The sequence below is a fragment of the Cynoglossus semilaevis genome, chromosome Z (assembly GCF_000523025.1).
Source record: "Cynoglossus semilaevis isolate Cse_v1.0 chromosome Z, Cse_v1.0, whole genome shotgun sequence".
NCBI lineage: Eukaryota > Metazoa > Chordata > Actinopteri > Pleuronectiformes > Cynoglossidae > Cynoglossus > Cynoglossus semilaevis.
Window position 1 is genome coordinate 800209 of NC_024328.1, and position 14197 is coordinate 814405.

Genomic DNA, 14197 nt, shown 5'->3' on the forward strand with positions numbered 1-14197 from the left:
AACCAATCATAAGTCTCCATGTCTTCTCATTAACCAATCAGAATCTAAGTAAGGCGGGTCTTCATAGTAACGGGTGGTAGCGGAAGTTGGAAGTGTTGTCTTCCTGTCTGTTCATTTACATCCTCGCTCGGCCCGAACTGGAATCCACGCAGGAGATATTAACTTCCTAAAACTACGGTCCTTTTCATCGGTAAAGTTCTCAAAAACACATTTAAATCGTGTGACATTACTTCCTACTATTAGTTTCGCTCGTTTAAAATGGAATTGCTCTGTTTTAAAGATGTTACAAGTTTAGTTTGATTTTACCGGTTACTTTATGATGCAAATAATACGTTAAAATGAGGCTCGTAATGTTTATTGATTTTAATATGCTTATTTTCTGTAGGATAATGTTATTTCCAATATGTTTTGGAGACGGTAGTAAAAGGTTTTTTTTGCATTCCTCAGGTGCTTCTCTGGATCTCCACAGTGTGACCAACCTCATCAGTACAACAATGGATCCCAGTCGAACTAGTGAGGGGTCAGGAAGAAGACCCAACACACCCGTGGGTGCAAAAGGACAGGTGACACCGACTTGTCCAAAAGCCACAGTTAAGATGACACCCTTCCACAGCTCACTAATAGCTGGTGGTAATGGTCTGTTCTCTGGGAAACAGCCAACAACCTCTCGTGGAATGTTTCTGTCTTTACCTGGACATGTGACTGGCTCAACCATCAAAGAAAGAGCATCAACTGCTACGGCATCTGCTGTAACTTCTGCTGCAACTGCCTCTGCTGGTGAAATCTCCAGAGAACCAACTCCCAGTTTAGCATTGTCACATGATGTAGCAGGCGAAAAAGCACATCCAAGTTCCCTGGTTGTCAAGGTAAACATACTAGATATCGTAAGAGTTCAAAGCTGTGATGCGTTGGTGTTGTGATAATGTGATGTTTTATTTAGTGATTCAAAGCATTCCATGCACCGCTGAGCATTTTCTCCAGGTTAATCTTGCTTCTTACCCATATTTTTCCTCTTTTTTGTATTGCTTTTAATAACAGCGCTGCACACTTTCAGTTGCACGACTGCCACCTAATGGGTCTATGTTCCATTTGCCAATTCACACTATAGCAAATATTTCAAATAATCACATCACAATTATTATAATGCAGTACATTTGAAATTAATGTAATACATGCGAATTTCACTGTAATTACCAATCTTTTCTTTCTGATTTAGTTTATAAATAATTTCTTGTTTTCTTTGTAAAAGTCTGTGAGCAAAACCGTGCAGACTGTCAATACAGAGCCTGAACACAGCTTCAAAAACAAAGACAAAGAGAAAAAAATCTCATCCTCCTCCAAACCTCAGTCAGGTCAGTGATCTACATTTGTAAACTTTTTTAGTCAGATGTATTATTGTAGCATTTTCTTCTTTCAAAAAACATTTTGTGTTCTGTAGCTGCAAAGAGGAAGAGGAGGAAGATGGGACTGTATAATCTAGTCCCCAAAAAGAAGCCCAAGGTGCTTAAATCGCAGGAAAAGGTAGGTGAAGATGTTCATTTCTGTCAGCTGCCATTAACTCAGGCACACTGACTAATGGTCATCTAATAGTATTAGCTAATATCTTATCTGACATATAATTATCTAAGTAAGGACTCAGAATTGACAGCAGCTCTTATTTCTTACTTTTATACCATCATTAATACTTTTGATTCAGAAAGAAGATTTAGGAGCCAGTGTGGAGAAGACTGAAGCTGCAGCAGAATTAAAAACAGCAACTGCTCCAGATACCCCAGTGGTCAGTGAACAGAAATTGCTCAAAAGTGATTCCCAGGTGGAGGCACAACCAGGCGATTGCAGCCATGTTGAATACACAGAATTGGCGTTGGAATGTCTGGATCTGAAAGCACAGGAGAAGCTTCTTTTGCCTCCACTCTCTGGTAATTAAACAATTTGAATAGTCTGTCATTTAGGTGTAAATACACATTGTGTCTTTTAAAGTGTCTTCCTTGATTTAACATCTGTATGTTTTTGTTTTGCTGGTGTAGCAGCAGAATGTGATGAAACAGAGTCGGATCCGACTGAGGAGTTACCTCTGTGCTGCTGTCGCATGGAGACTCCTCACTGTGGAGGCAGCCTGGCCCCCAAGGAACAGGCCTGCATGGCCACTGAAAGTGTGGATGGAATGGTAGAGTTCATCTGCACATATAAGCACACTGCAAGAATACTATAAATTATAATTATAATTACAAGACAGTTGTTTTTAAAACAATTGGAAAGGGTGACTTTGCTGGATGGCTCAGTGTTTAGTAGCTCAGTGTTTTCTTTTTCTTAAGGGCTCCCTCTTACAAAAGTAATATTTTAATTCACTTTCATAGGAAAGTAAAGGCTTCACTAAAAACCCCTACTTTACTCTTGCTGGACTGTTACATCTTTGAATGCCCACTTGTTTAACTACCCTCAGGTGAGTCGCTGTCAGAAGCGAGTGACAAAGCAGGAAATGATGCGGCCTTCCAACACTGTTCATCTAATGGTTCTGTGTGAGGACCATCGGGCTGGAATGGTCAAGCACCAGTGCTGCCCCGGCTGTGGACTCTTCTGCAGGATGGTGAGGAGAACAAAGTAACAAAGATACTTTGGTCACATCCTCCATTTAACTATTACTTATACTGCTAACAAAATATATTTGGTGAAAGGTGGATCACATCAAATCTACATATTCTAATAAACAAATGAATTAAGTACATCCTTTTAGTCTTTTGTTAGACTATTTTGTATTGACTTATATTAACAGCAACAGCACCTAAGACAATCACTAACTTTTTCATTATTTCTGTAGTTAGTGTTCGCTCCTGTCGTACAACCAGAACATCATAGGTTCGATCCCTGAACATATCCAGAGATCTTTCTGTTTGGAGTTTGCCTGCATAGGTTTTCTCCGTGTACACTGTAGATGGACTATAAATTCACCCTAGGACAAGGTGAATGTGTGTGTGATTGGAATGGCTCCACCCACAGTGAATCAAGCAGTTACAGATGAATGAATAAGATGCCGTTTTTGTCTCTTTACAACAGGGCACTTTCATGGAGTGCCGGCCATATGGCAGCATTTCCCATCGCTTTCATCGCAACTGTGCCTCCCTCTTGAAGGACTGCAGATATTGCCCACACTGTGGTGAGGATTCCAGCGGGGCGAAGGAGGTCACAGTGCCTAAGGCCGAACAGTCTCCTTCTGTACCCAGGTCCAAACCCAGACTGTCACTTCCAGCGCAGCCCACTGTGGCCACGCTGCCCTCGGCATCAACCACACCTGCAGTTCCACAAATACTTCGGGCTAAAAAGACCTGCACGCCTCAGAGGAGCAGAGATGAAAGTCCTAGCGGGTAACACAAGACGGCTGAATGTAGCTTTAGTTAGTGTAATTTCATCTTACACTTCAATATAAGATATCACTGCATGTTTTCTCCTTTCAGATTAAGAGGTGAGGCTGCATCTCCTGCAGACAGACCTAAAGAGTCCCTGGAGAGCATCCTTACAGCACTGGATGATGAGAAGTAAGGTTAACCTGGAGGAAAATGACATCAGTCTAACAGCTGAGGCGCGCCAGCTTAATCATAACTCCCTGATGCTGATATCACTCTTATTTGTAGCCTGAAACCAAAGAAAATGAAGTATCCCACCAGACAGCTGTACATCTCTGCTAAACAAGGAGAGCTGCAGAAGGTCATTCATCTTTTAGGTGAGCATTTTCACCTGCACAATTCTTTATACTTAATATATTAAATGGCAATTATAGCTGTAGTTAAACGATCTAAATTATAAAAATAAAAACAAACAAGCATTTATCCAAAACTCCATTTTAGTACAAAGGAGTTGTCTTTGTTTATACAGATTTGTAACATAGGTACTGTATGTAGATAGATAGATAGATAGATAGATAGATAGATAGCACTTTATTAATCCCTCTGGAGATCCCTTTGGTAAATGTATGTTCACACTTATTTATCATCCCTATTTATTAAAGTGGATGGGAAAGACCCAAACTATTTGGAGTGCACAAGCAAACGTACACCACTTCATGCAGCGGCTGCTGAGGGTCATCAGGAGATCTGCCACATGCTGGTTCAGGTGAGGAGACTGACACAGAACCATGTTCCTGTCCAACTCACAAGATATGTTTTCAAAAATAATCTGGTATAAATATTACATGGTTCATACTGTTGTGTTGTAAGATATACTCTGCAACACACTACTGGGCATATATGTATTATTTGTTTCCTAAAATATGAAAAATAAGAATAAGCTAATTGATGGACAAAAGATATGCAGTATATTCTCAGGTAATTAAGTTCAACCAGTGTATAAGGCATTTTTCATATTTCAACATCTATCTGAATATTTGTGTTTCTTTTCTAGTAGTTTCTCAAGTAATTTAATGAAAAAGAAAGTATAATTCTGATGGCCAAATATTCACAGACACGTTACATGATCTGCCACAAAATGTGGCTATGTTTATGTGTGTGTTTAGGCTGGAGCCAACCTGGACATGTTTGACGACCAGCAGAAAACACCATTGATGGTGGCCTGTGAAAACAACCATCTGGACACAGTGAAGTATCTGCTGAGAGCAGGAGCAGCCGTCAGCCACAGGGTGAGTCACTCACTCTTCACACGCACAAAGCTGCTTTCTTCCTCACATTGTCCCATTTGCTATGAATATGCTTATTTAAAAAATGTATTGTACTTAAATCTGTCTGATCTGATCATATTGGAAGCTTAATTAAATAAAATATTTTAATTTATTAAGGTGTAGCATTTGCAATATTAAAATTTTAATCATAATCAATTTGAAGTTATGTGTGAACACTTGGGATCGGTATCTGTTGGTTCATTTATCCTGTCAGCCGGGTGTCACCTTCTGTACAATTCTGCTACTTCATCATCATCATTCAACTACTATTCAGTTTTTTTCTTAAGAGTTTAGTGGGAATTTCTTGTTTTCAAGAGTGGGGTTTCATTTTTTAAATAACCCAACCGTGCCAACAAACAAATGCAGTGTAGTGTTGAAAGCAAATCATGTTGTCATCTCAGGATATCATGGGTTTCACTTGCCTGCACCTGGCTGCTAAAGTGGGGCATTTTGACATAGTTCATCATCTTGTCTCCAAAGCATCCAAACACATCAACTGTCAGGTAAAGACCATTCATCAGCACTTACTTGACTAACTGCTGCTAAGAGACAAAGCTAAGGGAATGAGCAGTGCTAATGTTTGCCATTGGCGTCTTGGCAGGATGATGGGGGATGGACTCCCATCACATGGTCCATCGAGTATAAGCACAAGGAGGTAGTATATCTGCTGCTGGCTAAAGGAGCAGATGTTAACATCAGAGACAAGGTGAGTACAACTTCTACTACAACTGTTGTTGAGATTATTCACCTCAGCATTCAATTGATTTTAAAATTTACAGTTGCTTCAATGCAAAATTTCTCTTTACTGATGATTAAAGGTTGAAGAGTTCTGTTAGGCAACTGGATGTGGGGTTTCTCAAAGAAGACATTTCACCTCTTATCCAAGAGGCTTCTTCAGTTCTAACTGGTGGTGGGGAGTACAGCAAGCAAGTATATATTTGCTGTTAGAACTGAAGATGCCTCTTGGATAAGAGGTGAAACGTCTTCTTTGGGAAATTTCATGTCTGGTTGCCTAACGGAACCCTTAAACCTTGACCATGACCTGGATGACTGAGAATCTTCATAGACTGATGATTAAAGTTTCAAATGTATTCTTTTGAAATTATTGTTATTATGAGCATTATGTATTATTCACAGGTTTCATGAACTTTTTATAATGTCCAAAGTTTGGTCTTTTACAACATTTGGACAGATTGCCTCATAAATTAACCATGGTGTCTTGGTGACTGTTGAAAATGTCCCAAATTCTAAACTTTAAAGAAAATTAATCAGCACTTCCATGCATTTAAAGTCTTGTGGTCACAAAATTTGAGATACTTGGATCAAAATGTAGTGAAAATATTTTAATGGAACTCAAAACCTCCACAATTTAGGTAAACTGGTCATATTTTTGTATATTTTTAAATTGTTCAACATTTTATCAATAGTTTTAAGTTGTAACTGAGGATATTGTATGGTAAGTTAAAGCTCTGATTTTACATTACAAAAACGTAGGTTCAAAATGTACCATGTTTTGAAAATATACATTCCACGGAGATTGTATCCTTGAAGTTGAATCTCCTGTGAGTGCTGACCTCCACTCTCCACCCTGAGCAGGAGGAGAACGTCTGCCTTCACTGGGCGGCTCTGTCGGGCTGTGATGATGTGGCCCAGGCTCTGCTGGAGGCCCAGTGTGACCTGAATGCTGTCAATGTTCATGGTGACACTCCGCTTCATGTTGCGGCCAGAGAGAACCATCTTGAGTGTGTAATGTGAGTGTATGGTGCTGAAACACAATTCACACATAGTCACGTTTGCATTACCAAATTAAATATATTCTGAACTCTGTTACCCACAGGCTGCTTTTGTCCCGCGGAGCAAACGTCACGGAGAAAAATAAAGAAGGAGACACAGCTCTAGAGTGTTGTGTCTACGGCTCTGGTGTGTGGACGGCCCTCAACACCAATAAGAAATTGACAGAAGCCAGGAGAGTCAGAGACTGTGGTGGAGAGAGAGTCCTCAGCAGGTAGGCTGTGATGCTGTGTTGTTTGTCTTAGAATCTCAGACAACATCCTATAAGACTTAACGCTACTTTTGGTTTGTGTGTTCCTTTTCTCAATCAGCTATTTTACCAGTATTTCATTTGGACAGTTGTATCTACTTTACTGTAATACATGCACGTGTTACACCAGACTTCAGGGTGTTCATTTCTTGTTGAAGGGACATTTCCCGAGGATACGAAGCTGTTCCTATTACCTGTGTCAATGGTGTTGACAGTGAGCCATGTCCAGAAAACTTTAAATACATACCAGACAACTGTGTCACATCCCCAGTCAACATAAACAAGGACATCACCCACCTACAGGTGACACCAGCTCTCTGTGTAGTTTTTTTGTGGTACACAGTTACCACGTTCCTCTGTGCAGTACAACTTCTGTTGATATCTCACCCCATCAGCATCAATGTGCAATTCTAACATATTACCTGACCTTTTGTCATGCAGCACTGTAGCTGCAAAGACAACTGCTCATCCAGCAACTGTGTGTGTGGTCAGCTCAGTCTTCAGTGTTGGTATGATAGTGTAAGTGCTCACACACACACACAGACACACACACACAGACGCACATGCACACAACCCATTGGATAACCAAACCAAACCACTCTTTTTTCTTTCTTTTTCATGCATTGGTGATTTAACTCTGAAATCAGTTACTGTCTCATTCCAACCAGTTCAGTCAACTAAACCTTTAGGGGAGAGATTATACTTAAAGTCTGCAAATGTCTCTCAGTTTTTAAGTTTCATTTTTTGATAGGTCTGGTGCATTGTTTCAGACCCTTTTTTGAGCTATGACACATATTTGACAATATAAAAATTCCACAGTGCACTACTGTCAGAAATATGTATATGGAATATAAATACGTAAAATGACCATTCCGTTTACTCACAATTCAGTTTACAGTAAATTCAGTTTACTCACAATTTGCTCAATGTGAAACCTGGGCTTGTTCAGCTGAACACAACGTTGATATATTTTCAGGAATGGAAGAAAGATTCACACCAATATCTTAGTTTTAAAAAGTTGGGATACACTTGTTTAGTAAACCCACACCAGAACCTTGGCCAGAAAGTTCAACCCAGAAATCACTTATAGCTTAGATGATGTGGATAATCTCTTCCTGACCTTGTTTGATTTAAAGACCAACCTTTGGAGAAATGTCCAAGCTAACTCTACAGGCTTCAGCGGCTTGTTAAAAATATTCATCTTCTTTTGTGTTTACCCATGAATGCAGGAGGGTCGTCTACCTCTTGACTTCTGTCAGCGAGAGCCCCCAGTACTGTTTGAGTGCAACCACGTCTGCTCCTGCTGGAGGACCTGCAGGAACCGAGTGGTGCAGAATGGAATCAGGTAACGTCTCTGTTGACATTGAACACAGAAGGAGAAGAATATACATGGCTGTAAAAAAACTTTAAAATGTACAGATTTAGATGAAGGTTGCCAAAAACTTTCTAGATCAATAATTACCGTTTGAATTTATAACAAACCTGAAAAACAAAATACTGTACATACTGTATTTTGGTCAGTAGTGTTGTGATGGATGATACAGAGATGGGACAGATACACCCATCCTCACAGTCTTTGTCTGGCAAAGTGGTTTAATCGGGGAATCAATTCTCTCTTCCAGGAAAAAGAATTACCTGGAATTGTTTTTTTCCTCTTGTAACAGTGTGTTTATGGGAATAAAATCAATGCGATCTGTTGTCTTAATGTTCCTGTGAAATCATCTGCCTCTTTCTGAGGAGTCGGATTAAATAAGCTCAATTGTTGCTGTTTGTTATTTCCAGGGTCCGGCTGCAGCTCTACAGGACGCAGACAATGGGCTGGGGCGTGAGAGCCATGCAGGATATCCCACAAGGAACGTTCATTTGCGAGTAAGCGCGGGTTCTAAGGAATTATCGCAAATTAGTGTTAAAGTGAAGTTGAAATGTTGATCAGCTGCTCTACTGTGGACTGTGTCCTTCCACAGGTACGTCGGAGAGGTCATCAGTGATGCAGAGGCTGACAAAAGAGAGAACGACTCTTTTCTCTTCACCTTGGATGATAAGGTGAATTACTGCATTTAAAAAAACTCTCCCATTTGGTCAAGAGGTGGAGCTGCAGAGTTGCTCATCTACACCCTTATGAGTGCATAATGTTTGCACTCTGTGGTTGATGTGATGATGATTGTTAGACCATTTGCAGAAGTAATGACTCAGGTTTGGGTCTTCGGCAGCCATTTGTTCTCCTGAAGAATGCTGTTAAAAACCCCAGTCTGTGTATTTGTTCATTCTGCCCCATCATTCTCACTCAGTGGAGAGTGAGGATGTGACAGCCTCCTGACCATAAATGGTATTTTTTCCCAGTGAGCAGTGCAGAAAGATGAAGATAAAGAGAAAAACAGAGGAAATGCTGAGGGGAAAGCTTTTAAAATGGAGATGTGACAAACACTGCAAATTGTTTCAAATCACTTAGTTGGTTAGTTAATGCACAACTAGAATGGAGACAATTGCAAGGCACTTGTGGAATGTGTTAAGGTTTTTCTTTATGCTTTTGAATACACTAATATCAACATCTGTTAGAGTCAAGTTGATGGTGAGATTGTGGTTACTTGTGTAAGGTAATTGCCTTCTATGATTAAACAGAAGAGTAAAATACATTTGTAAAATATACATTTAATCTAGTAAATGTTATGCTGTGTTTATATTTAATAGAAAATAATTTGGAAAGATTTTTTTTTTTAAATTCAACAACACATCAGCACTTTGAACCTGATAAATTCACATTACATGGATGAAGAACACAAATTGTATTTGAGTAGAAAGTCAAGCTTCTGAAACCTCATAGTAAAGAATATAAAATTAGGCCTAGAAACTTGGCACTGAACAGTGAAATAACAAACTGATATTAAATTTTCAAGAAGCACTTTCAGAGTAATTTTACCTTCATTAACATGCTGTGACTGACCCTTGTGGGGCTGCCATCGTTGCAGGTGGGGGATGTTCACTGTATTGATGGCAGGCTTTACGGCAACATCGGCCGATTCATCAACCACCTGTGTGAGCCCAACATTCTGGCTGTGAGGGTGTTCACCATGCACCAGGACTTGCGCTTCCCCAGGATAGCCTTCTTCTCCAGCAGACCCATCAAATCTGGAGACCAGTTAGGGTGAGTGCTGGGATAAACTGCGTTTGCTCAAATTTCCTGTGTTTCAGTAGGTAATCGATCTGGATTTTCCTCAGGTTTGACTATGGTGATCATTACTGGAAGGTGAAGAGCAAGTACTTCAGCTGCCAGTGTGGTTCTCTGAAGTGTCGTCACTCAGCTGCTAGCATACAAACTCCTGAGTAATCCCCTGAGAAGATTACAGACAGGTGTGAATGCACCCAGATGTGCTGTTAAATGTGTGCGGCCTGTCCTTTGTCTTCAGGGGACTATTTCGTCAGCTGACATCCTCTGACTCTGTTCATTTTTACGATTCAACACTACCACTTCTCTGTGTCCAAACATTAAATCACTGTAAAGATACTTTTTTTTTCATGTGTGTGTGAAGTGACCTTTGTGTCACTTTATATCTTGCACTATCCATGCAGACACCACCTACAGCCATGTATCAACAGTTGTACCTGATGAATCAGGGCAGATTTGACTTAATGAAAAAATAAAAAGCCTTCTAAGCCAGCTGACACATCATAGGAACTATTTGCTTTGCTAAGTGAGTTTGAGCTTGTTGAGAACGTTGTTTCTGAAGGTTTCTGTTCAATAATACTGTGTATGTACATATACTGTAACCACTAAGCTAACCCTGTCCTTTATTATTGATTTTAGTTTCTCAATTGTCCTTTGTCAGAACATGTTGTACTGATATTTTAGAAAAAATGCTATTTTTGTCTAAATGTTTTTACAGTTCTAATAAATAGTTTTTTTAAGTCATTTGGTCACATTTTTAATAAGTTTGTTTTCAGAGAAAATCTCTAATTTAGGTTGAATAAATGAATGTCTCCACTGCTTAGAGTTAAGTTATATATACTGAAGTGTACTTGTACTATAATAAGCATCTTGGTTTACAAAAGGGATATTTTTTTTAATCTTTAACAAATTCAGTTGATACCTGTAGCTTTATAGTGATAGCAGTAATAAAGGAAGACAGAAAGGGTTATAATGATGAATTTGGGTGTCAAGACTGTAAATGGACAATCTATTGTAATTCAGATTAGGGAAGACAGGAGAAAGACCAAGTTCTGTTTAATATGCAGGTCGTTCTAACATTCTCAATTTCTCCTACGTTTCCTTTTTCTTAGTTTTTCTGCCTTATTCTTCTTTAGATTTTTTTCCATTTTACTTTTTCCTGCTTTCTTCTGTCTTTCTTTCCCACTGATAAGGCGGTCCTCCCTGTTGCTATGGAGACAGGGCCGGGCCAGGTGGAGCCACCGACTGGCGTCTTGTCTGTCACGTGGGTGCGGCGTGCGTGTGCACGTGTACTTTGCACTGTGGATGAGGGAAAAGTGCTGTTTACACACACACACACACACACACTCGCAGATGATGTGCACAGTGACGCGCCCTCACGCACATTAGCAGTGAGTTCAGGGAAACGCAGCACCCAGTCAAACCGTCAGTGACTCCTCTCATTCTCCGGGTTCTGCCAGCGCAGACACCAGCCGTGACAGCGGCGGCAGCGGCGTGTGGAGCAGCGCAGTGTGTCAGCTGTTGAGCAGAGCAGAGCACAGTCATGGTGTCGCCTCTGGACGTTTTCCTTTTCTTCTCTGTCTTTTTTGGAAGGGAAAATCAGGGCTGAGTCCCGGCACTGACGGCTGGCATCGTTTCCTGAGGCGTCTTCCTCCCTTTCTCTCATTTTCTTTCCTTGTGTGTTAAAGTGCCATTTTTCTCCTCAGTGGAATCTTTTTTGTGGGGTCTTACTGCTGTAGCATGGACTTGTGGCGCCGCTGCTGACTCCTTTTAGTGTGTGTGTGTGTCGTGGAGTGTGTCTGAGGAGCGGCACCGCCACAGCCGGAGCACAAACACCCATGAAAACAATGATGTTGCATCATGGGAGCTGCTCAGCCAAACTTTGAGCCACTATTGAATGTGGGAGCAGCTGAGAGCTGTGGAGGAGGCACCAGGGTCCAGGAGATAACACACTGATGTTCTTTGGTGAATGCTGGACTCGGTGGACGCTCCTCGCCGCCTAATGAACTGGACCACAGAGCCACGCTGCGTGTTGTTGTGATGCTTCTTCCTCATTTACTGTCTGCCCAGTTTTGGTTTCAGCAGCAGCATCAGCAGCAACAGCAGCAACATCAGCATCAGCAGCCTAGACTTCTCTGCTTTCTCTTAATGGCTCGCTTCGAAGACGAACTGTCCAGCCGTTATGGAGGCAGCTGTGCCTCGGGCCCGGCCCGAGGGGCCACCCGGCAGCAGGGGGCACCGGGGGTTCAGAGAATGTACAAGCAGACGATGGCCCAGAGAGCCCGGACCATGGCCATCTACAACCCCATTCCTGTCAAACAGAGCTGCCTCACTGTCAACCGCTCTCTGTTCATCTTCAGCGAGGACAACATCATACGGAAATATGCCAAAAAGATCACTGAATGGCCATATCCTTAACCCTACAGTACACTGATACATAACCAGCCAAAAGCAATCCAATCAAGAGGTAGAGTGAGCAAGAATTGCCTAAATAACAAATTACAAAATCATGACGTTTAAGGATTTTTTGTAGGATTAAAACATGCATGGTGGTGAGGTTATATAAAGGGTTGGTGTTGTTTTTTTATTTTTGTCATGGACGTCGTTAAGTCCATTTTTATAAAGGCTATATTGTACTTGTACCTTCTATTTTAACATTAATTCTGGCAGCTAATTTGAACATTATGGAAAATGCCAACACCTGTGCTATCGTCCTAAATTTAGTCGATTACTGATAGACAGTCACAGTGTCATGGCTAGCTCAGGATGCACATAACATGAACAGGAGTTGACAATCAAAGTGATTCTGTGCCAAATGTAGGCCAAGTGAATTTAAATATGTGATGATGATTGGCCCATCTTGGGTTTCAGATTAACCTGTGTGGACTTCTCTGAAGGATGCACAAAACAAACGGTTTTAAAACGAAGAGCCCTAAAAAATATTCACCTAAAACAGGTACTAAATACAGTATTTGTCCAGTTTAATGTCTTTACTCCAAAAATGTAACAATTTTATCATTGAGAAACTGATATATTCAATTAATATTGACTTCAAGTGTACATGTAAAAGTGTTCATTTGGATCTGTAAAGAACAAAAGTCAAATTTGATACAGACCTTGTCTATTTTTTGTGGAAATAAACTTGCTCTTGCCTAGGCCCTGGAAAAGGTGCCGTGAATGCAGGTGCAATTCCCCAGTAAGTCTACAAGATCAAGTCATACATTTAGCCTTAAAAACCTTGGGTTCTTGGGTTTTTTCCGGATGAATTACTGCCACCTGCTGATACTATTTCTATGATACGTTTAATGCCATTTAAATAAACAGAGAAACAAGAAAATGCAGACAGAGGACATTGTCCATTTATGTTCCTAAAGTGATGGGGGGGAACCATTTATCAAAAGTCATATTTGATTCTTTGATCTTGTTCCTTTCACTACACCATTTTACAAAGTCTACTCTCACTGAGAGAGTAGTTGTGCTGTCCATGGTCCTGAAGTTCCAGCGGGCTGGATGGCCTCAGCAGTGTGGAGGCGGCTGCAGTCTGCTCTGCATGGGTGTGACGCCAAACAAACAAGCCTTAGCTGTTCAATGCAGCAGGAAGCATTTTGGAATTGGTTGCTCGTCCATTTAGTGTAATTGATTTATTTTGCAGTGAGGGTTAGTGATTATGTGAGCGCGGACGAAACTTGAGTTTTTCTCTGCATCCACTTAGAGATGAAATAACCTCTCGCTGCTGTGGACTGAGATACTTTTTTTTTTTTTTACAGAAAAAGTCTGTGTAAAACACTTTGCTATTAATTCACATTAAGTTGTGTAATAACCTTTGTTGCATTAGTCTGTGGGTGATTACCTCTGCTGCTGAAGAACCATTTATCATTCTTTGATGTTGTACTGCATCACCCAGCTGCATTTCCCAAAACAGAGCAATCACAGCAGCTATACAGGATGATCTATTGTGGCCCTAAGCAGCTGGAGTTCACTGGATAATCCTCCCCCTCTCCGCCCCTTCCTCCTCCTCCCTGGAGGAGCCGTAGTGCTCCAGACTGAAAGGGTGATGGTGAAGTGGTCGTGTTAATGACCCAGCAGCAGTCACTGCAGGGAAGAGAGATGCCCAATTATCTGTACAAATCTGTGTATGATTTCCTGAAGTAACCAGAAACTGCTCTCCTCTCCTGTCAGTCTGCTCAGTGCAGGAGGAGGATTGGAAAATGATGAGGTAATTATTTGAATTGACCTGAGAACAGAGATAATTTGTCCCATCCTGTCTATCTGAATGATTGGAGATTGAGTGCATAGAATGCACACCATTAAAAGGATAGTTCAA

At 40.9% G+C, this 14197-nt stretch overlaps 2 protein-coding genes across 9 annotated transcripts in view; both read left to right on the plus strand.

Moving 5' to 3' along the window:
• Nucleotides 1-62: 62 nt before the first annotated feature.
• ehmt1a (euchromatic histone-lysine N-methyltransferase 1a) lies at nucleotides 63-10631 on the plus strand. 2 transcript variants are annotated; one of them, XM_025052991.1, is made up of 24 exons: nucleotides 63-190; nucleotides 448-563; nucleotides 657-866; nucleotides 1250-1352; nucleotides 1439-1521; nucleotides 1697-1919; nucleotides 2028-2167; nucleotides 2444-2587; nucleotides 3055-3362; nucleotides 3453-3533; nucleotides 3630-3718; nucleotides 4004-4107; nucleotides 4508-4630; nucleotides 5071-5172; nucleotides 5271-5375; nucleotides 6266-6420; nucleotides 6507-6674; nucleotides 6869-7013; nucleotides 7152-7229; nucleotides 7940-8055; nucleotides 8493-8579; nucleotides 8675-8753; nucleotides 9677-9852; nucleotides 9927-10631. In XM_025052991.1, exons 2-24 carry the CDS (start codon nucleotides 495-497, stop codon nucleotides 10033-10035), a joined length of 2997 nt encoding a protein of 998 aa, XP_024908759.1. In that variant the 5' UTR covers nucleotides 63-190; nucleotides 448-494; the 3' UTR covers nucleotides 10036-10631. The 2 variants fall into 2 exon arrangements, with proteins under 2 accessions (XP_024908759.1, XP_008333814.1); XM_008335592.3 differs by having other exon boundaries at nucleotides 448-866.
• A 540-nt stretch (nucleotides 10632-11171) lies between these two features.
• cacna1ba (calcium channel, voltage-dependent, N type, alpha 1B subunit, a) overlaps nucleotides 11172-14197 on the plus strand; it is an 81579-nt gene continuing 78553 nt past the window's right edge. For all 7 annotated transcript variants that reach the window (XM_025052984.1, XM_025052985.1, XM_025052990.1 and 4 more), the window contains exon 1: nucleotides 11172-12281. In XM_025052984.1, coding sequence (XP_024908752.1) covers nucleotides 11914-12281 — 368 coding nt within the window. In that variant the 5' untranslated portion in view covers nucleotides 11172-11913. The remainder of the gene's footprint in view (nucleotides 12282-14197) is intronic.

What these genes read in the sequence shown, in the direction of transcription:
- ehmt1a (XM_008335592.3), top strand. Translation starts at nt 495, where the DNA reads ATGGATCCCAGTCGAACTAGTGAGGGGTCAGGAAGAAGACCCAACACA. An exon ending in GAAGGTCATTCATCTTTTAG is followed by an intron (nt 3,719 to 4,003) that starts GTGAGCATTTTC and finishes TATTTATTAAAG; the next exon opens with TGGATGGGAAAGACCCAAAC. An exon ending in AAATCTGGAGACCAGTTAGG is followed by an intron (nt 9,853 to 9,926) that starts GTGAGTGCTGGG and finishes GATTTTCCTCAG; the next exon opens with GTTTGACTATGGTGATCATT.